This window comes from Nicotiana sylvestris, chromosome 6, assembly GCF_000393655.2.
Source record: "Nicotiana sylvestris chromosome 6, ASM39365v2, whole genome shotgun sequence".
NCBI classification, from domain to species: Eukaryota; Viridiplantae; Streptophyta; class Magnoliopsida; order Solanales; family Solanaceae; genus Nicotiana; species Nicotiana sylvestris.
In genome coordinates, this window is record NC_091062.1 from 155,799,267 (window position 1) to 155,821,162 (window position 21,896).

General features: G+C 38.3%; 1 protein-coding gene and 1 pseudogene across 1 annotated transcript; one reads left to right on the forward strand and one right to left on the reverse strand.

The window, feature by feature from the left end:
* Positions 1-4,439: 4,439 nt before the first annotated feature.
* LOC138871517 (serine/threonine-protein phosphatase 7 long form homolog) lies at positions 4,440-4,916 on the reverse strand. The gene has a single exon (XM_070149398.1). The coding sequence runs from the start codon at positions 4,914-4,916 to the stop codon at positions 4,440-4,442; it is 477 nt and encodes a 158-aa protein (XP_070005499.1).
* A 2,165-nt stretch (positions 4,917-7,081) lies between these two features.
* On the forward strand, positions 7,082-10,878 carry LOC104231860 (premnaspirodiene oxygenase-like; annotated as a pseudogene).
* The last annotated feature ends 11,018 nt before the right edge of the window (positions 10,879-21,896 follow it).

Here is a 21,896-nt window from a genome sequence, read left to right on the forward strand (position 1 = left end):
CCCCATGCGCTTTTCCCAACATATGAAGCGTGGGGGACATATGGGAATTCCAAGACTTCTTGGATTCCACAAATGTTCCCCATGTGCTTTCCCAAAAAGCAAGCGTGGGGGACATAGGGAATTCCAAGGCTTCTTGGATTCCACAAATGTTCCCCATGCTTTGATTAAAATAACATCATGCTGGAAATGACCAAATGACCCATTCGCCCTTGACTGAATACAACATGTAGCACATAGGATGCCATAAGATGGTCTATTATTTTCAGGTTGCTTGTCCTAGACGGACCCAACCCCTATGTTGAGTCCCCTAAGTCAAATGCACATGATGCAAATAAACGTTCCTACTAGGGATCCGGCATGTGGCTTTGTTATACTAGGTTCAAAAACCTGGGTCGGTGTTCTAGACAGTGTACCCGAGCGGACAACTCGAGCTGAGGAAGGAGCTCCTTTCCGGGAACCAAAAGGCCAGCCGGCTTAGAAACTTTCCGAGCCTCTTTTATTTAGGGTATGACACTAACAGAATAGGGAGTCTCAACCAGTAAGCACATCCCCGGAGGTAAGAAGAGAAAGGTTTCGGCACAGTTTATATACAGTTCAAATAATATCAAAGCGGTAAAAGCAGCATTTAGCACATTAGGCTCAAAACATGTAATAATCAGATAATAAATAAAGCCAAATAATAACAATTATTCTAAGCTCGAATTCTTAACCCTGAACCAGTGGTTCTGGGTGTCCCAATCCCCAGCAGAGTCGCCAGAGCTGTCACACCTCCTTTTTCCGCACCCGCGAGGGCGCAGGGGAGTTTTTTCCAATTAAAGGACAATCGAAACGGGATTGGTTTATTAATTTCAGAGTCGCCACTTGGGAGATTTAGGGTGTCCCAAGTCACCAATTTTAATCCCGAATCGAGGAAAAGAATGACTCCATATTACAGTCTGCGTACCAGAAATCCAGATAAGGAATTCTGTTAACCCGGGAGAAGGTGTTAGGCATTCCCGAGTTCCGTGGTTCTAGCACGGTCGCTCAACTGTTATATTTGGCTTATTTATCTGATTTTAAATACAATTATGAACCATGTGCAAATTTTATCTTTTACCGCTTTATTATCATTATTTTAAGGAATGTGAACATCGCTTAAAACATGTCTTTGGACTGCGTCACATGAAATGCACCCACAATCCAGAACATATTTTATTTGACGTTTTGGTATTAGGATTTGGGTCGCATGAAATGCACACCCAAGTTTAAGAAAGTAGATTATTAAACACGCGCCTAAAGAGACTATCGTGTTATTATTTTGGGAAGGCCACGAAATTCGCTAAGCGGCCCTCCTGAATTCTAAGTAAATTTAAAACAAGTATTTACTGAGGGCCCCGCAATTTGTATTTTTATTCGGCGAGGCTCATCTCATTCTTATTTTTTAAAGGAATTTGCAACGTCGTGGAAATGCATCTCAGACCACGTCACAGTCAATGTACCCGTGATTAGAGACACATTTCGATTTCGTTGAGATTTGGATTTGGGTCACATAAATATGCACCCGAGTTTAGGGAGATAACATCATTAAAGGCGCGCCTAAAGCAACTAGCGCATTATTATTTTTGGGGTAGGGCCGTGAGATTTGCTAAACGACCCGTCCCGGAATCTAAATATTTCATACATATATTTTGTGAGGGCTTCGCAATCTGTACATTTTTATTTGGCGAAGCTAGTCTCGTTTTCTATTTATTTATTTATTTATTTTTTTTTCTCTTTTTTTTCTTTTAGAAAAAGGACAAGACTAAAATAACTACGTTTTTCGCTACTTCATGAGATCATGGGTTATAAATTGAACTCATTTGATGAAGCGGTTTTTTTTCTGCGGAATTAAAATTGCTACTAAAATTTTAACATTACTACCACATGTATAAACAACTATTAAGACAAACTAAGTAATTAACACCTTTCAGAATAGGAAATCCGATATTCAACAAATCCGATACACAAACAGTGCATAGGAAATCCATATCATTTCATTCCATTTAAGCAAATATAACAAGTTTGGAAATGGGTATGCACCTGTTTGAAGCAAGAACAACAACCCAACTGTCCCGACAACTATCGGAAACCTCTCCAATGACGGAACGACGGAACCTCGACGTCAAGCTCAACGTACCGGACCTCGACGAACCAAAGTCGACCTCGACGGAAAACAGAACGCTCGGCCAAGCAGGCTCGCAGCAAACCACAGCTGCTCGCGAAAGATGAAACAACGTCGACAACAGTAAGGTCAACGCGAGGGGGGCTGCTGACGGGCTTGTTTTGGCAGTGGTCGAGGGCTGTTTGTTGGTGGTTTCGCGACGGGGAGCAGCTGTGGGGGGCTGTGACGAGCTGTTTGGGCAGTGGCTCAGGTTGGTCGTGGGTAGGGGAGCTGGAAGGCTGGTTGGGTTGCGGGATGTTAGGTGGTGGCTTTGAGGTTGTTGGGTCGTCGACTGGTGGTGGTCGCGAGGTGGGTTTTTGGGTAGGGTTTCGTTCTTGAGGAAAGGAGGAAGGCGACGAGCAGTGTACACCGGGTTTAATGGAGGGACACCGGACTGGTTTGACGGAGCTGGGCAAGTAGTTTGGACGGTGGTCGATGGTGAGGCTGGTAATTGGAGGTGGAAGGTCGTGGTGGTGTTGGGTAGGTTTGACGATGGTTTTGGGACTGGTTTGTCGACTGGTCGTCGCGGGTAGTGGTCGACGGTGGTTTCGGACAAAAGGGTGACGGAGTTAGGAGGAGACTGGGTGGTGTTTGGACGGTGGTGACGGAGTTGGGCTCGTAGTCCTTTTTGCAGTAGGTTTTCTTCTTCTTCTTTATGAAGAAGAAGGTCTACAGTAGCTGTTTTCCAAAAAAACGGAAGTCCCCCTTTTCCAAATGTTAGTCCGTGTATTTGACATGGCTTTGCCCAGAAAAATGAGCCCCACGCGTGGTGGGGTTCAAGGCATATGTCCCCCACGCGTGGTGGGGTTCCCCATGTGTCCTGGACTCGGTTTATTATGGGCTAGGTCCGAAAATTAGGCCTAAAACCGGGTAGTTTGAACCCGAATATTATTCTTTTGCCCGGACCCGAGAAATAGGAATACGTTGCTTAACTAGTCCTATGTAAGCAAAATAACTACCAAAAATAAGACTAGTATTTAAACAAAACTATATATTTTTAAATATTTTTCAAGATTTTAAAATAGCTACAAAATATTAATAAAACTATTTTTTTGGTAATTTTCGTTTTAAATATTAAGATAAAATATGAGGTAATATTTTTGTATTTTTTCCAAGTTAAAATGACTGCAAACATTAATAGAACTATATATATTTTTTGTAATTTTCGAATTTATATAAAGTACCAAAATAAAGTACAATTTTTATATTTTTCAAGTTTATGAGAGATACATAAACTAAAATTTATATATATATTTTTTGAAATTTTCTTTTTGCAACGAAATAAAGTAAAAATAGTTAAAATGGCTATATTAGACCCAATTACATATTTATGCTAAAAAAAATGTGAAAATCCTCGGGGAGGGTCAAAAATCACGTGCTTACAGTAACATCCTGGGTAAATGTAGGTGCTGACGGAATACGGTCAGCTCGCTGCTCCTCCCAAATAAGTACCTGCTGCTCTAGCCATCCCATATATATTTCGTCCAGCCTGGCACGGTCATCCCGCTGATAGTGTATAGCCACCCATCCAGGCTCCCTCAGTATAGGCTGGGGACGGTGAAACTGGCGAAGCACACGCTCTGTGGCATGATACTCAACCATATCGAAGAAGATCATTGGGACGGAGGTGCTCCAAAGAATTCGATCGACTGAGCAATAAAAGGGCAGCTGAGCTACCAACTCGTCGCTGTATGGCGTCCAGATGAACTACCAAATAATAACATAAAAGTGAGTATGCGCAACACAACTCAATTTAAAACAAGTAAGTGTAGGTACATATCTACCTGTCCGTCCACCAGCATATCTAGCACATCCCTGATAAGGGGGAGATTATGATGAGCATCGGTCCCTCGGTAGTTCCCCCGCCGGAGAATCCACCTAGAAGCTAGAGGGAGAAACGGATAAGCCTCACCAGGCGCAAGTGCTGGTAGACGTGACTGCAACGACATGATCCGCTGCCAGGCCCAAACCTAAGATAAAAGGTTGATGTAAAATTTATGAGTCATTTCGACCATATAGAATTCAGAGAAATGAAAAGAGTATTCGAAAATGTTGTCACCTATAGGAGGGGCAGAAAACCACATATGTCCACCGCTGGGCCCATGCTCGCCCGGCACATGCTCCTATACAGGTATGCGAGAACAACAACACCCCAACTGTACTGGGGTAAACCATCCAGCTCCTGAAGATGATGGAGAAAGCGCATACTCACTTTACTCCCCGAAGTGTTCGGGAACAAGACACACCCGAAAAGCAGGAGCTAAGCCAACCGCGTGTACCTCTCAATATGGAGATCCTCCGTCTCGCCGGTAATGTCTGGGTGCAAAAACGCTATATGATCTCTGATGGCTGACAAAGCAACGCGACTGCCCCCAGCATCACCCTGAGGTCTATAACCAGTAAAATGCCTCATCATATCCAAAAACTGTGCACGCGTCATGGATCTAATGTACCGGGGCAGTGCTATGGCCCGTCTATCTACGCGTAGCCCGTACAAAACCTGAACATTCTCCAGCGTGATGGTGGCCTCTCCAGTGGGCAAGTGAAAAGTGTGCGTCTCCGGTCGCCACCGCTCTACCAAGGCCGTGATGAGAGACCAATCAAGCTGCATCCGTCCAAGCTCAAAAATCGTATAGAAGCCCGTAGCCTGTAGGCGCGTGACTACGTGGGCATGGAAAGGATGCTCCCCGATGAACTCCCACAAATTGTCAGGTCTCCTGGGGCGGAGAGGCTGCATCGATAGCTGTCCCTACCATACAAAGGAGGACCTATGGTCACCCTGCAACACTAGTAGCTGATCCTCGGTAGGTCCGGGATGCGCAGGGGGAGGAAAGTCCATGTCGTCTACTATAATTTAAACAAAATTAATTGTGTGTGTTATCTTAATAAATTAAATAATTAATTATGTTTAAAATTGGACTGAATAATTATGTATGTGTTCCAGGCTCGATATTTGAGGCCCGGTAGCACCGAGTTATCCTTAATTATTATGCGTGTCAATTTCAACATTTTTAGAATTGTGTGTGTTAGCTTAATAAATTAAATAATTAATTATGTTTAAAATTGGACTGAATAATTATGTATGTGTTCCAGGCTCGATATTTGAGGTCCGGTAGCACCGAGTTATCCTTAATTATTATGCGTGTCAATTTCAACATTTTTAGAATTTTGTGTGTTAGCTTAATAAATTAAATAATTAATTATGTTTAAAATTGGGCTGAATAATTATGTATGGGTTCCAGGCTCGATATTTGAGGCCCGGTAGCACCGAGTTATCCTTAATTATTATGCGTGTCAATTTCAACATTTTTAGAATTTTGTGTGTTAGCTTAATAAATTAAATAATTAATTATGTTTAAAAATGGACTGAATAATTATGTATGGGTTCCAAGCTCAATTTTTGAGGCCCGGTAGCACCGAATCATCCTTAATTATTATGCGTGTCAATTTCAATATTTTTAGAATTTTGTGTGTTAGCTTAATAAATTAAATAATTAATTATGTTTAAAATTGGACTGAATAATTATGTATGGGTTCCAGGCTCGACATTTGAGGCCCGGTAGCACCGAGTTATCCTTAATTATTATGCGTGTCAATTTCAACATTTTTAAAATTTTGTGTGTTAGCTTAATAAATTAAATAATTAATTATGTTTAAAAATGGACTGAATAATTATGTATGTGTTTCAGGCTCGATATTTGAGGCCAGGTAACACTGAGTTATCCTTAATTATTATGCGTGTCAATTTCAACATTTTTAGAATTGTGTGTGTTAGCTTAATAAATTAAATAATTAATTATACTTAAAATTGGACTGTATAATTATACAAATATGCATGTACTATACGAGTTTCGACATAAACAAAATCGAAATACCTTGATTTAAGTTTTTTGAATTTGATTGAAATCGAATTTTTGCACCTGAAAGAAGGAATCCAAAGCTTGTCTTGTATGTGGGACCTACACTCCCAGCTCTTTAGGTGACGAGTGGGGCCGAATTTTTTTTTAAGTTTGTCGCGGGGGGGGGGGGGGGGAGGGGGGACTAGCAGAATCGGAATTTTTAAAAGAGGGAGTGCGTCGGCTCAGTGGTCCAAGGAAGAAGAAGGGAGTTTAAATTATTAAAGCTGTTCGCAGTATTATACTGCGTTTTACTTAAAACGAAGTATAGTACTGCGAACAGCTTTAATAATTTAAACCTGGGCCCAGATTTTGAGTAAAACGCAGTTTAGTACTGCGAATTACAAAAAAAAAAAAATTTAAAGTAAAACGCAGTATGGTACTACGTTTTACTTTAATGGCTAAATTTCCGTTAAAGTAATTCGCAGTATAGTAATGCGTTTTACTCATTTATGTAACTTTTTTTTAAGTAGTAGAAAAGTGTTTTTTGTCCAAAAAATCATCAAAAAAGTTAGAACGCCTTCTAACGAGGAGACGACGCACAGACAAATTTGGGTCTGGAGTCCATTTCTTTTTCTCTGTCAACGACAAGTATTTTTGGACATCTAATTTTATCAAAAGTGATAAATGAATAGGATCGGTGTGAGTACTTTGCATCGTCCTTTTGTACAAATTCAGGATTCAAAGTTGGTATCAGCTTATTATTAATATATATTTTAATTTTTTTTACACATAATATGATGATCGGAGTTACTCCATAAATTAAGGTAAGAATGTATATTAATTATCTATGATTTTGGTAAAAGCGTAACTGAAACCATGTGTCATATATTGATTATGTTAGTGTAAGTATCGGGTATGGGTATGCTTTTTTTATACATAAAGTAAAGAAGGTTATGACTTCTTTATTTAGGTCAATTGAATATTGAGTCATTATAAATGCTTGTAAAGTTATTTAAAGCAATATCCGTGCATCGTAAACTTCCTTTTCTTTCCATACTGTTCAATGGAGATCTTTTACTCCTTTCTTTCATTGCTACTCTTTTTGTCCTCCCTCGTTATTCTAGTTCGACAATGGAGTCGAAACAAAAACCAAAAGTTGCCTCCAGGTCCGTGGAGACTTCCCCTTATTGGAAGTCTGCATCACTTAATCGGACGAGGCGTTCCACATCGTACTCTTAGAAGTTTAGCACAAAAATATGGGCCTCTTAATTATGTACTTGCAACTTGGGCAAGTTCCTACGATCATCGTATCATCACCTAGTATTGCGAAACAAGTTCTAAAAACTCACGATCTCGCCTTGTAATAGGCCACAATCTACATCCACAAACATCATATTTTACAATCAAAAAGACATTGCATTTGGCCAATATGGTGAATACTGGAGATAAATGCGTAAAGTTTGTACAATAGAACTTCTTAGTGTGAAGATGGTCAAGTCATTTGGTGCAATTCGACAAGATGAGCTTTCAAGTCTCATTTCATCAATCCGTTCAATAAGGGGTTCTCCAGTCAATATAACAGAAAAAATCGTCCACTTTACAAATTCTGTTACTTGTAGAGCAGCATTCGGGAAAATGTTCAAAGATCGAGACGAGTTAATAAAACTGATCGAGGAAGTACTCTTATTAGGAGCGGGATTTGATGTGGCTGATTTGTTCCCTTCTTGGATGTTACTTCACAAACTGAGTGGTGCGAAATCTAGATTGGTGAATGCACATCAAAAGGGTGATAAAATTATGGAGGATATCTTAAATGAGCATATTGAAAATAAATCAGCTGGGAACAAGGGAATTGGTGAGTTTGGAGGTGAAGATTTGGTTCACATTTTCCTAAGAATTAAAGGGAACGCTGAACTACAATTTCCAATCACAAATGACCATATTAAAGCAGTGATTTTTGTAAGTTTGCTCCCATCTCATAATCTTTGTTCACCCTGCCGCCTTTCCATTTGTTATTTTTTAGTAGTCCTTACTAAGTGTCATTCCTGATAATATAATGAGGTTTGATGTTTTAACTAGTAGTTCCTAACAACACAAGATAGTTGCAATAAATTACTTCTCTGAGGGAAAAACATAAAGTTGTATCGACCGGGGATCCACTAACACATACTCAAAGTTGGAAATTTATAGCTCCAGACCCCTTTAACGATTTCTCCTTAATATTTTAGTACTCAAATTTTATTGGGTTGTGTTTTATTGACTTTATTTTATTTGTTTGTTAATTGTAGGACATCTTTACTGATGGAACTGAAACTTCATCTACAACTATTATTTGGGCATTGTTGGAAATGATGAAGAACCCAAATAATATGGCTAAGGCCCAAAGTGAAGTGAGAAAAGTCTTTAAGGGAAAGAAAAAGTTATGGTGAAGAAGATCTTGAGAAGTTGACGTACCTAAACTTAGTGATTAAGGAGACACCAAGGCTTCATACTCCAATTCCTCTTTTGCCCAGAGAATGTAGGGAGCAAATAGATATTGATGGATATACCATACTGTTAGAGATATAGTAGATATGCACTAGATCCAAACTCATATTTGATGATTTGAACATATTTTTGTGAACGTTATTTGATATAAAAATATATGCCATTCTTTTATCATAGTTATTATTAATTGTTTGATTAATTTGATAAGGTCCTTGATTAAATTTTGAGATTTGTCATCGTAATAGAGATCATGATAATGAGAGCAAAATCTCTTACAATTTAATCTAAATTTGTTCTTGATCGTAGGATTATTAATTTGGACATTAGTAATCCGGTTAGATCAATATTTATGTGATTATTTTTATGGGATAAAGATTAGTTGATCTCATTAACTGAATCACATAGATAGATGATGCATATAGAGATATGATCATTGAACCGACTCATTAGATAATTCCTAATGGTTAGAATTACCATAAAATGTCAATAGGATATTCTCTTGAAGAATGTGATGTAAGAGTTTCCTTTGACCTGAGATCGTCATAGTAATTGACAAGTTATTTGTTGTGCTTTAATACTAGACACCTATGGCGATAGTTGAAAGGATATTGGGTACAATTGAATACTTGTAGAATTAGTGATTGATCAAGATGGAATCTGTCAACTCTTGGTATTGAGTTTAAGCTCCATGTTGTCATGAATTATAAACGACCAAATTAAGACCTTGGCCAGAGCAATTGAATGAAAGAAGAAAAGAGTTTCTTAGGTCATTCAATGGTCGATTATATTCGACATGAACACATAGTTGGTCGCCTATTAGGATTTGACAGTTGAACCATATCCTAGGGTGATCCAGAGATATAAGGACAGAAGGAATTACTACATTATTCTTCTACTGGTTCTTGAGAGTAAATTGTATACTTCATTGTATCGGTCGTTAAGGAGTGTTGCTAGACGCCACCCTTGATTAGTATATTGATGTGATCAGTTTACTACCGGTTTAGTATTGAACCTATGGGGTCGCACACTAACGAGTGTTCTGATTTTTGCTAAAGGATTAGTTACTTTAATATTTGATAATTAAATTAGTCAAATATAGTTTTTAGTCCAAATGAAATATTATTATATTCTTTGCTAACACAAAGGATATAATTAATATTGTGAACAATTTGAAGTTTTCAATTTGGAATAGAAAATTAAAATGTATCTCTTGATTGATATATATATATATATATATATATATATATATATATATATAATTAATATTTATTTATTTAAGGTATGTATATAAATATTAATGAAGGCTTCTAAGTAAATCCTATTTTGAATTGGATTGACGAGAAGTCCATAAAGGACGTGCGGCTACTTTAGACCATTAAGAATGAGATTAGAATTTTTTAATATAAAATACTATGAGTACTTATAATCCAATTTGGAATTGGATCTTATGGAAAGTCCATAAGGACTTGGCAGTCACGATACCAATTTGAATGGGAATTCAATTTTCCATCGAAATTTTTCAAAAACGTTTATTTAGGTATAAACTTTTACTCTAAGTAAATCATTACCTCAACTAAATAGGAAAAAAGTTTATAGGTGATGCTATATAAAGGGTGATGGAGAAAATTTGCCGCATTATTATTAAGTCTTGAGAAGAAAACCACTTCGTAAAAGTGAAAGTGCAATACAAAGTCAAGAGAGAAAATACAATTACAAGAAAATTGTTTCTTGTTCTTTTATCTTTGAGTTGAAATTTTTGAGAAAAATTTCAGCACAAGTTTTTCATTCAATTTGTTCGCGGGTTTCATTGATCAATGAGTTGATAGCAAGGATCGGTCTCGGTGTGGATACAGAGTCTTCGCACTATCGAAGAATTTGAAACGAGACCTTCTTCGCTAGGTACGTCTTAGATCCGATCTATTGACATGTAAATAAATTTTAAACATGAAAAGATCTGTCTAGGATTGTTATTATCTTCCGCTGTATATTACGAACACATATACGCAATTCTTCACATACCTCTCAAGACTAGCTAGGGTGCTAGTCAATGCATGGGCACTTGGGAGAGATCCCGAAAGTTGGCATGATCCTGAAAATTTTATACCAGAAAGATTTCAGTACTCTTCTATTGACTATATGGGAAATCACTTTGAGTTTATTCCATTTGGTGTAGGAAGAAGGACTTGTCCAGGAGTGCTATTTGGTTTAGCTAATGTTGGACTTCCATTGGCGCAGTTACTCCATCATTTTGAATGGGAACTCCCATATGGAACTAATCCAAAAGATTTGGATATGACTGAAACACATGGATTAACTGCAACAAAACAGGAAGATCTATATTTAGCTGCCACAAATCATTATGAAGAATTCTGATGTGTTGTTTGAAATGGTGAAATGTCGACTTACACAATTCTTCATCTCCTTTTTCGCATGGTTTACGTACGTGTATTCATTTTGAAGAACGCCAAGAAAATGGCCAACGAATAACATCATCCATAGTTGGTTGCACGGTTTTGCTTCAATCCGTCAAACCAAATAATCTATTCCCCAATTTATCTTTTAGAGCGTTGGTGTTATATTCTCAAAGATATATTTATGATCTACAACCCAGTTTTAGTTAAATATGATATTCCTTGAACCCCCCCTCCTCCCCCCCTCCCCCAAGAAAGAAAAAAAAGGAGATCTAAAACTGATTAAAGAATTAACAAGTAAATTGCTTTTGGTTATTCCCGTCATGATCTAAATAGTAATCTAACTAAAAGAAGTAAAAGAATTTTTCGTGCTGTAATTGTGTGTGATACTATATATACACACACACTCACGGGGATTGTGTCCTGTTTCTTAATGAGTTGGAATACCTAATCGTTATTCAACGAGTAGTCAAGATTTTTTGATAGATGGAAAGATCAAAGATATTTGGAATATATATATATTTTCTACTTTTGTTGTCTGTTTAAAGAAGATGTATACCAATATTAGGATAGAGGAATTGGTCAGATAATGGAATTGAACTTAGACATATATTTTGTTGCAGTTCAAAGTTTAAGAGAAGCAAGAAACATAGTACTTCTTAACCAAAAAAAAGAAAGAAACAGAGTACTTGGATTTGGTGGATACACTCAAAAATTATTTCCTGTTACTTAGATGGAAGTAAACATGCCAAAGTGCATCGTAGTAGTTCACTAGCAAATCTAGAAATCCTAAGGCATCATTAATTCTTAAACTAAGATGTTACCACTTGAGATAGCTAGGAAGACTTACCTTTTAAAGGTATTGAACAATTGACATATTGTACAAGGCTAAATTTAATCATGCCAGGTCATCTCATCTCTTGCCTAGTTGCATTAGAAGTACTAGCATGCACAACAGCTTCAAAGAGCATGGGAGATCAAGATAGAAGGAAATCAAAGTATTACTGCTTATAAACTTGAAGAGGTTGGAGATCAATATTGAAGATCCAAATATTCTTTCCTGAAATGCCACATTCTGTTGGAAAAATATTGGATGATTATGGAGAATAGAAGGTTTAGCTTGAGGCGTGTTAAAGACACCGTCCTTAAGGATATTTCACCTACACCGTTATGAATAAAATTAGGCGTATCCCCCAAAATTCAACAAGTTCTTCTAGTATAAACTAGGAGCAGAAACAACAAAGATTGAATAAAAGCAAACTCAGCACAAAAGAAAATGGAAGAAAAGTTTTAACTTTGTTCACTCTACTACACAAAGTAACACATAGGAATATATATATATATAATCCAAAGATTTTAACTTCAGATTGTAAGCAACGTTTTAAAATTATTAAATGCAATTCAAAGGCTATTGAAAGGGCTGTTACAAATTAAAGCCATTAAGGCTAATAAAAAGTTAGTTATAATATTATAATAATGGCTATTAATCACGGGTAGTAAATGATAATGAATATGTTATATTTTATTTTATTTTTGAGATATAAGAATTATCTTCTAACACATTCAACCAAGGGCAACACTCTTTCGCCGGAAATTACACTGTATTGCTAGATAAATTTTTTGTTATATGTATATTTACTATACATTGACTTCCATAGATTTTTCGGTATATTTAGTTTTTTATATTTTGATATTCTTTAATAAAAATTCTGGCTTCACCGCAGGCTCTGATGATGCATGGGATTCTCTCTAGAAACGGATTGTATAAATTAGATTACTACAGAAATCTGTATCTAAACCTCCCAGAGATTCTTCCTTTGGGTGAATGGATTAGCAGTCTGTTGCATAATGGATGTGTTAGTTCCAGATGGTTTTCAGCTTGTAAAGATGTTATTAAATATCTCTTCTTCTGACTCAATTGAGTACCTATCAAACACAACCAACTGAATGCTACCCAAAGATGACATTTTTCCTAGTTTGCAGTCATCGGAACTCGATGTACTTTACGACCTCAAAAGGAAAAAGGGACAAATATATCACTTTATTTTCGGATATTGTCTACATTTAACCTTCATTATACTGTCCGGCCAAATCTACCCATACCATTATGCTATCCGGCCAAATTTACCCCTACCATCAGCAAACTTTTAAAAATTACCCCTTAGACCATTAGGTGATCTAGAATCCCCTAAATCATTTTAATTAAGTCACTTATTTTTCTTCTTCTGTTAATCCACTATTTTTGAAATAATTGGCATTTACCTACTTTCTTAATTGAAAAAAAGAGAGAAAGAAATATTAAAATAATACAATTGTCACGACCCAAAATCCACTATAGGTCGTGATGGCGCCTAATGCCGCCGTCAGGCAAGCCAACGGTGATTGATCAACTTAATTACTCACTTTTTATTATTTTTGAAATCAAAATTTTCATTAATTAAATACTATGAAATAAAATTTATAGGGTGAAATGATAATAACTACGTGAACTACCACACCAAACATCTAGTAGAAACCTCCAAAATCCAGTGTCTCAAGTGCATAAGCATCAACTAAAAAATATAATGAAATACAATATCTTTCTGGAATACAAATTAGACAGGAGAATATAAATAACGTTGATGGAGACTCGGTATGCTACGGATTGTAATATAGAATGAAACTCACTGTAAAGTCCATGCAATAGCTGCGCCTCTGTGCCCAAAAGACCATCAGAAATGTAAACATGCACAATAAGTACAGAAGTGTAGTGTGAGTACATAAATCAACGCATACCCAGTAAGTATCTAGCCTAACCCCAGAAAAGTAGTGACGAGAGATCGACATCGACACTTACTAGCGGTCCAAAAAATCATAACTTTATTTACGAGTCACAAATCATGATACGAACCTATTCCAAGGCTCGAAACCCCAAACGGACATCGGTATCACCAAAGTCTACCTCAAACCAAACTTAGGAAATTCTAAAATCCTCAAAATGCCAACTTTTCATAATAAGCGCCGAAATGCTCCCGGGTGACCCGATACTCGACCCGAACATATGCCCAAGTCCGAAATCATCATACGGGCCTATTGGAACCTTTAAATCTCGATTCCGAGTTCGCTTACTCAAAGTCAAATCTTAGTCAATTCTTCCAACTTAAAGCTTCCGAATTTAGAATTTTCCATCCGAATCAACTCTGAACTTCTCAAATCTAACTCCGACCACGGTACAAGTCATAATACATGAAGTGAAGCTACTCAATGCCCCAGACCACCGAACGACGCGCTAGGGCTCAAAACGACCGGTCGGGTCATTACATTCTCCCCCACTTAAACTTACATTCGTCCTCGAACGTGCCAAGAACTGCTATGGAGTTGCCTCAAAATCACTGCTCAACACCTTGTGCACCTACCCGTGCCACCACAACCAACGTGAGCACATTATATCGAACCAAACTGAAGATCCTTCCTATAACCTAAGCTAACAAGCCTTAGAACCAAATTCCAACATCCAGAATTCTCCACGAGCCTTGATTCCAACATGTGAACACCATCACAATCTCAACCCACTGTACCAAATAGGATCCTGCACCCATGCTGAGATCACATAATGCACCGCACAACTCGTATGTTCATGATAACATCCTCCGGCTACAATAGCTGTAGATTCACGAACCAGATGCCCGTAGTATATTCCATAACACATATAAGCCCGGTTTCAACCCTCACCATACTGCAACGAGAAAAGAGGTGTGCAGGAACCTATAACCACCCGTTAGATAAAAAACTCATGGAGTTTCTCCGCTCGTCAAAAATTATTACCTCATTCTGAACTGAATAGTGACATTTTCTCTTTAATATACATTACATAAATTCGATCGCACTGATTTCAGGTCCACTAATATCGCCTCACCCAATACAAGTTGCTAGAGCAATAAGCCATCTCAAACACCGCCAAAAATCTCATATGATGCCATCAATGCGCCAACAAACTACAAACTCGAATGTGACCCATAAAGAAGAACAAACTCTGGCAAAGAACTACCCAGCCTCGCTTAACAAATAAAATGGCCAAACAGATGCTATTAACCTATCTTAGACATGAGAAACAAGGCATACCAAATAAGCATAAGGGACCGTACCCAATATCTCACTATTGCGGTATGCAACCCGATCCACACATGATACCGTTGCGGCGTGCAACCCGACCCAAACATCATACCCTTGGCAGCGTGCCACCTGATCCAGACATAACAATCTATATGGAAATAACTACCGAGCCAGAATGCTCATACCCATGAAATGCACGAATATCAACCACAAGCATGCCAAGTATAAACACAACCCTGAGGAGATAGATAACATGCACTACAAAATGACAAACACAACTAAGGTACCATAAACACCTACATCTTGAGAGCCATCTTGCTCATATAACTCCAAAAACTACATGGGATCACAACACATGTATGAATAATCAAGTCAGTTCACATAGAATAACTGACGACGGGAATAACATCCACGACCTGTAGACTCCTCCGTAACTAATGTTAGGCTGAAGGAACACATCCAACTGGATTTAAGGCATACATTCACAGTAGATCTACTAACGGGCCTCAAGCCGATTCCGATCATCCCATACTGGGCCAATAACCTTTCAAGGACCCACAATGACCCTAGTAATGCTACATACGAGCAGTCATCAAATCCGGAACAACTCCCACAATTCACAATCAAAGGAACAAAGCGCCTCTCAGTCATAACCTCTCCCATCGGCGACAGTACCAAAATCTCCATACCTGATTTCAATCTCTAACAATCGAATGATTAACACATCACACTTATACGATCTTTCCGTGGGATATACTCTCACAACCTTCCGCACCGAGTAGCAAAATCTGAACATCAATGGCCATCGACCATGATATTTCTGTAATGCCAATTAAGAATCCAGAAACCAATGCACAATGCCTTTTCCATAGAACTCCATCCTTAGGAGACATTAAGATAATGCCAGCCTACTTTGAACATTTGAATCCTTCCCCTACTCCTCCAAACTCATGATGTTCTTATCAAAACTAAAATGTAACCTTGATCATCAACTTCCAATCTCCATGCCGCTCACTGCACCTATCATGCCACTAAGCGAATTTCATCATAACCCCTGAACCACCAGTAAAATAACCACTTCATCGGCTAGAACCTCTTTCACTCCACTTATTTCAGAAGAACAATTGCAACACACAACCGAATTCCCAAAACCGTAGAAAATGCAACCTCAAGTCGAAGTATAAACCGGTATAACTCTTTCGGGATTCATTTACACATAACAAGGCCATCAGAATCAAATACCTCCAAATCAATCAAATTATGGTGGCAGTCAAGCTCGCACCTACAGTCATGAATCACCTGTATAGCTTAACACACCGAAGGGACCGATCATTCTCACAACCATGTTGATTGAAACCATTATTAACTGACTCCACTTCTTCCAATTTACTCTTGGCTTGACTTTGGAATAATAGTTCTATTCAAACACATAACGGACCTCAAATAACACTCATTCCGAGTGACACAAATCACGAGACCACGTCGTCCTGATACCCATAGTCCATCCCAAATCCTCCTCATGCACTCCATAGTATCTCCAACTAATATACCCGCTCTGAAAGACCTCTTGAGAATCTGAAGCTGTTTCTCCCATTTCTCTAATACTACACCGTAGACCCGATGATAATATAGAAATTCCCCAAGTATTCTTCACTCTCTACTGCAAAACCCAGTCCTCAGCCACATAACGAACCCAAAATCTTTAAACACCGCATTTTAATTCTTGAACCCACTAGGCCCATTGTAAAGAGTCACCCACTCTAACCTGATCCCAAGCACATAACCAACCACTGGTGCTCCGTTAGCACATGAACACTTCCAAAGAAGCAACCAAATGACTTCTTTTCCATGTACATCACACCCACAAGAAGCATAAACTCTGAGTCTTCCCAAAACTTGCACATGAATCAATAAGACAAAATATAGCGCATATTCATCAAGTTCTTTGCTCGAATTACCCCTGATGTTTCTTTTCTTAGTCATAAACGATCTACCAATGCACCGATAATTAGAAACCCCACAAGCAAACAACCATAGGATCCAATTGTAGACAGTGGGCTCCCCTACTTAGCTTTAAGCTACTATCACATAATGTAGGGCCCACAAAGATTCCTCCTTCTCAATTACCATGATCTCGCACCGCCAACCCGCCAAATTTCTCGTAGTCTCTTGTTAAACTTTTCATGAACATTTTGAATTATCAGCCACAATCGCATATTCCACCTTCTATCGGGTAGTAAGTAAAACTTTTCATAGAAACTTCGTCAAATCACACAATCGCTAACATGCTCAAATGAGATAACCCACCTGTGGAATTCCATACCGACACCTTCCAACGATGCTACACTGGGTACAACTACCACGAAATTAGTAAACCCTTCTAAGCCCATGCTTGTCCACCAGTTGTGCAAGTTTATTCACTTCCCATTGACACCAACTGAAAATCTGACAATAGATTCCAAACTCGAAGTCACGTCGTATCCCAAAACGATAATCAAGCCCTTACACCCATAAACACTCCAAGCAAACTTCTTTTTGTCATATTCAACCTTACTTGACACAATAGCCCACATTCCAACTAAAATCTGTACACCTAGTCGTTATCCACCATGACCCCCAAATCGCTCTAAACTTTTCCCAAGGTATGTGGCTATCCTACCACAGAATCCATATACTACTCTGCCATTCCTACTTCGGTTAAACAATCTCCTTTAAGCAACTTCTCGACCTCTGCTTTTCATACTTGACTTGCTAGCAATTCAATCACCGAGACACCTCCTACCATGTCCTTCCTCATTCTTCCTTATCCTTCGCTGCCTAAATACTACCTCAAAGAAAAATCCATCTCTGTAGCACGTGATATGATAAATTGCTACCAACTCTAAGTCTTCTCAAAGATCATCTTTCTCGAGCCATCCACATTAGAAACTCAGATTCGATTTTGAAACTGCTACATACCGCCACCTCTAGCAACCGCTTCTTAGGCACTATTTCACATCACCCTAGCCCGAGGAAAAACCAAAGAAGACCATAACACCGGCGAACCTTAATGCATTTAAACAAGGACGGCTACACCATATCACAAATGAAAATTTCACCACGCTCGAAAATATCAAGTCTCGTTACTCCATCAACCAAAACCTGAACATCCATAGTCCGATTGCCTTTCCTCCGCTAGAATTAAATGCCGAACCTCTAAACCATGAACAGAGAAGTCCTCCTTTTGAGTCATTCACTACCGCGATCCATAAATAATCACCCTACCATTTACATCAACACTGCGCGATAACCACTCATGAATATCATAACAATCCGTGTATAGCCTCAAAACCGTAGGCAAAACTAATACAGGGCTAAATCGACAGAATACCCTTCCACAGGACGACGACAATAGCTTGCTTGAATACACATGGAGATACATCATGCACTACATCTATAGTACCACTACAACCTTTCAATGCCCCAATGATAACAAGTGCTCAACATCGTGTAAGAGTGAGTAGGAAGGAATGAAGGCATAGGCCTCAATGTAATCAAATTGCACGATGAAGAATCAAGAGGGGAAGTGCTACTAACAGCCCTGTAGCCTCTCAAAGATAAGTAAAGATGTCTTTGTACTGATCCACAAGACTCTACTAGACTCGCTCATGACTCGTGAGACCCAAGTGAACCTAGAGCTCTGATACCAAGCTGTCACGATCCAAAATCCACTATAGGTCGTGATGGCACCTAACGCCCCATCAGGCAAGCCAACAGTGATTAATCAAATTAGTTACTCATTTTATTATTATTTTGAAATCATAAGTCTCATTAGATAAATAGAATAAAATCTAGTACTTGTAGAAAACCCGTGATTTTATTTACCAATTTCAGTAAAAATATAAATTTACAAGGTGAAATGACAATAATTCCATGAACTACAATAATGAACATCCAGTAGAAACCCCCAAAACCTGGTGTCACAAGTGAATGAGCATCTACTAAGAAATATAATAAAATACAACATCTGTCTAGAATACAAGTTAGACAGGAGAATGTAAGCAACTCTGATGGAGACTCTGTATGCTGCGGATCGTAACATGGAATGCAACTCACCGTAAAGTCCCTGCAATAGCCACGCCCCTACGCCCGGAGGACCACCAGAAACATATATATATATATATATACCCGCACAATAAGTGCAACAAGTGTAACATGAGTACGCAAATCAATGCGTACCTATTAAGTATCTAGCCTAACCCCAGAGAACTAGTGACGAGGGGTCGACATCGACACTTACTAGTGGTTCGATATATCAAGTGCAATAGAAAGTAAACAAGTATAAGACATGGAAAATAATCAGTGTAAACAGATATAGGTACGTGGTACGGTCCTCCTCTGAATAGTAACCCCAAGCTCTCAATTATCCATCACCTCCTTAACTGGAGTACATATGTAAAATGGTCCCCACCAGATAGATCGTCACAACTCAAATCGGGAAAATTCATGGATCCGATGGCTTCTTGTCAAATATTACGCGCGATGCTGCCAGGGCGAATGACCCGATCCCATAAGAGTATTTATAGAAATGCTGAGGCGAATGGCCCGATCCCATCATAACGTGTACACTGCCGAGTGTGGAAAGATACGAACCATAGATGCATCTATTATACTGCCGAGGCGAACAACCTGCTCCCATAAGAATATGATATTTTAACGGGTCCCTGACCCCACTCACGAATATACGTGTGGGTTATGAAATTTAAAGAAGCTTTTCGATGAAAACAAACAACATGAGAGAAATTCATAAAGGAAGCACAATTCTTCCACGAATTATCAAGTAGCTCATCACATCTCTACAATAGCAGGTCTATCGCCCTATACAAGTCCAGTCTCAAGTCGTAACACAAAAGAAAGGAATTACAAGAGCAAAGTTAACTCAAATAGTATAATTATAGCATGGCGTGAACCTAAGTCTACTCGTACATAATCGGAAATTCTAGCATATGCACTGACACTCGTCAGCTCACACATGCGCAACACCCACAACATGTAGCACATAAGAATATAACACCTACAGGGTAAATTCCCCTCACAGGGTTAGACATGAGACTTACCTCGCTCCGAAATCTAATAACCGGCTTTAACGCCTTTCTAACACCTTAACCGATGCCAAATGATCCAAAACTAATCAAACAACATGCAAACCAATCAAAATATACTTCAATACTCGTAGTTTAACAATTCAACATATATTCCCAACTCCTCAACAAAGTCAACCCCCAGGCCCACGCGTCGAAATTTTGAAAATTATCGAAAATAATTATTACTCATAACTTATACAGTTTATATCCAAAAATCATCCAATTTCGTCCATTAATTGACCCTTAAATCAAGGATTTACTATTTCTCAACTTTGGGGATCAAAATCCCAAATGCGGATACAAATAATAACCAACGAGAAATAATCATGGAAAAATATCAAAATAAAGGTCAAATATTTACCTCATTTTTGATATGAGAACAACGCCGCAAAAATCACCTCAAATGGAGCTCTAGAACTCAAGACATGCCAAAAATACTAAAATTCTCAGTTTAAAACACTGTTCGGATAATTTTTCTTCATCGCCTTCGCGGGAGACCTTTGCGTTCGCGAAGAGAAATTTTTTGCATTGACCAGTCAACCCAAAAATCCTTCTTCACGTTCGTAGAACCTCTCTCGCGTTCGCGAAGAACATAGCTTCGCACCAGAAACAAGCAATTTTGTCTGACACGAAAATAGGCATAACTCTCTCATACGACATTGGAATTCGACGATTCTTGTTATTATGGCTCCTTAATTATGATACGGATTAAATGGTTCAATCTAATCACAAATTAAAGGTCGTTTTCTCAATATATTACCCTTTATGTCCGAAGAAATGATGTGGAAACATCAAATAAGAGCGCGATATAACCCAAACACATCCGAAACACACTTAAGGCCCCCTGAACCCCCGTCCAATTAAACAAAGAGTCCCAAAATTTAAACACGAACCTACTCAAGGCATCAAAATATTAACTTTCAACATTCAAACTTCGACGAATGCGTCTGAATTATACTTAAACATTCCGGAATGATGCCAAACTTTGCGTACAAGTTACAAATCACGATACGAACCTATTACAAGGCTCGGAACCCTAAACGGACATCAATATCACCAAAGTCCACCTCGAATCAAACTTAGAAAATTCTAAAATCTTCAAAATGCTAACTTTCTACAATAAGCGCCGAAATGCTCCGAGGCGACCCAATACTCAACCCTAACATATGCCCAAGTCTGAAATCATCATGCGAACATATTGGAACCTTCAATTTTCGATTTTGAGGTTGTTTACTCAAAAGTCAAACCTTATCCAATTCTTCCAACTTAAAGCTTCCGAATTTAGACTTTTTTCCATCTTAATTAACTCTGAACTTCTCGAAATCCAACTCCGATCATGCGCACAAGTCTTAATACATAAAGTGAAGCTACTCAAGGTCTCAAACTACCGAACGACGCGCTAGGGCTCTAAACGACCGGTCGGGTCATTACAACAAGTCTATCACTCTACGCAATCCCAGTCTCAAGTCGTAACGTAAAATAAAGGATTTTAATAGGCATGGGAATTTAATAGTCTATCCAACGCCTCTCTAACTCTTCAATTTAAAGCCAAACGATCCGAAACTAGTCAAACAATGTGCAATCCAATCAAAATATACTCAAATGCTTATAATTAATCAATTTATAATAATTTCCAACTCTGCTCTAAAAATCAATTCTTGGACCCACGTGCCCGGATTCCGAAAATTTTCGAAGATAAACTTTACCCAGATCATTACGAACTCAAATATATGATTTATTCCAAATTTCATATCCAATTTCATGG

What these genes read in the sequence shown, in the direction of transcription:
- LOC138871517 (XM_070149398.1), bottom strand. Translation starts at nt 4,916, where the DNA reads ATGCAGCCTCTCCGCCCCAGGAGACCTGACAATTTGTGGGAGTTCATC.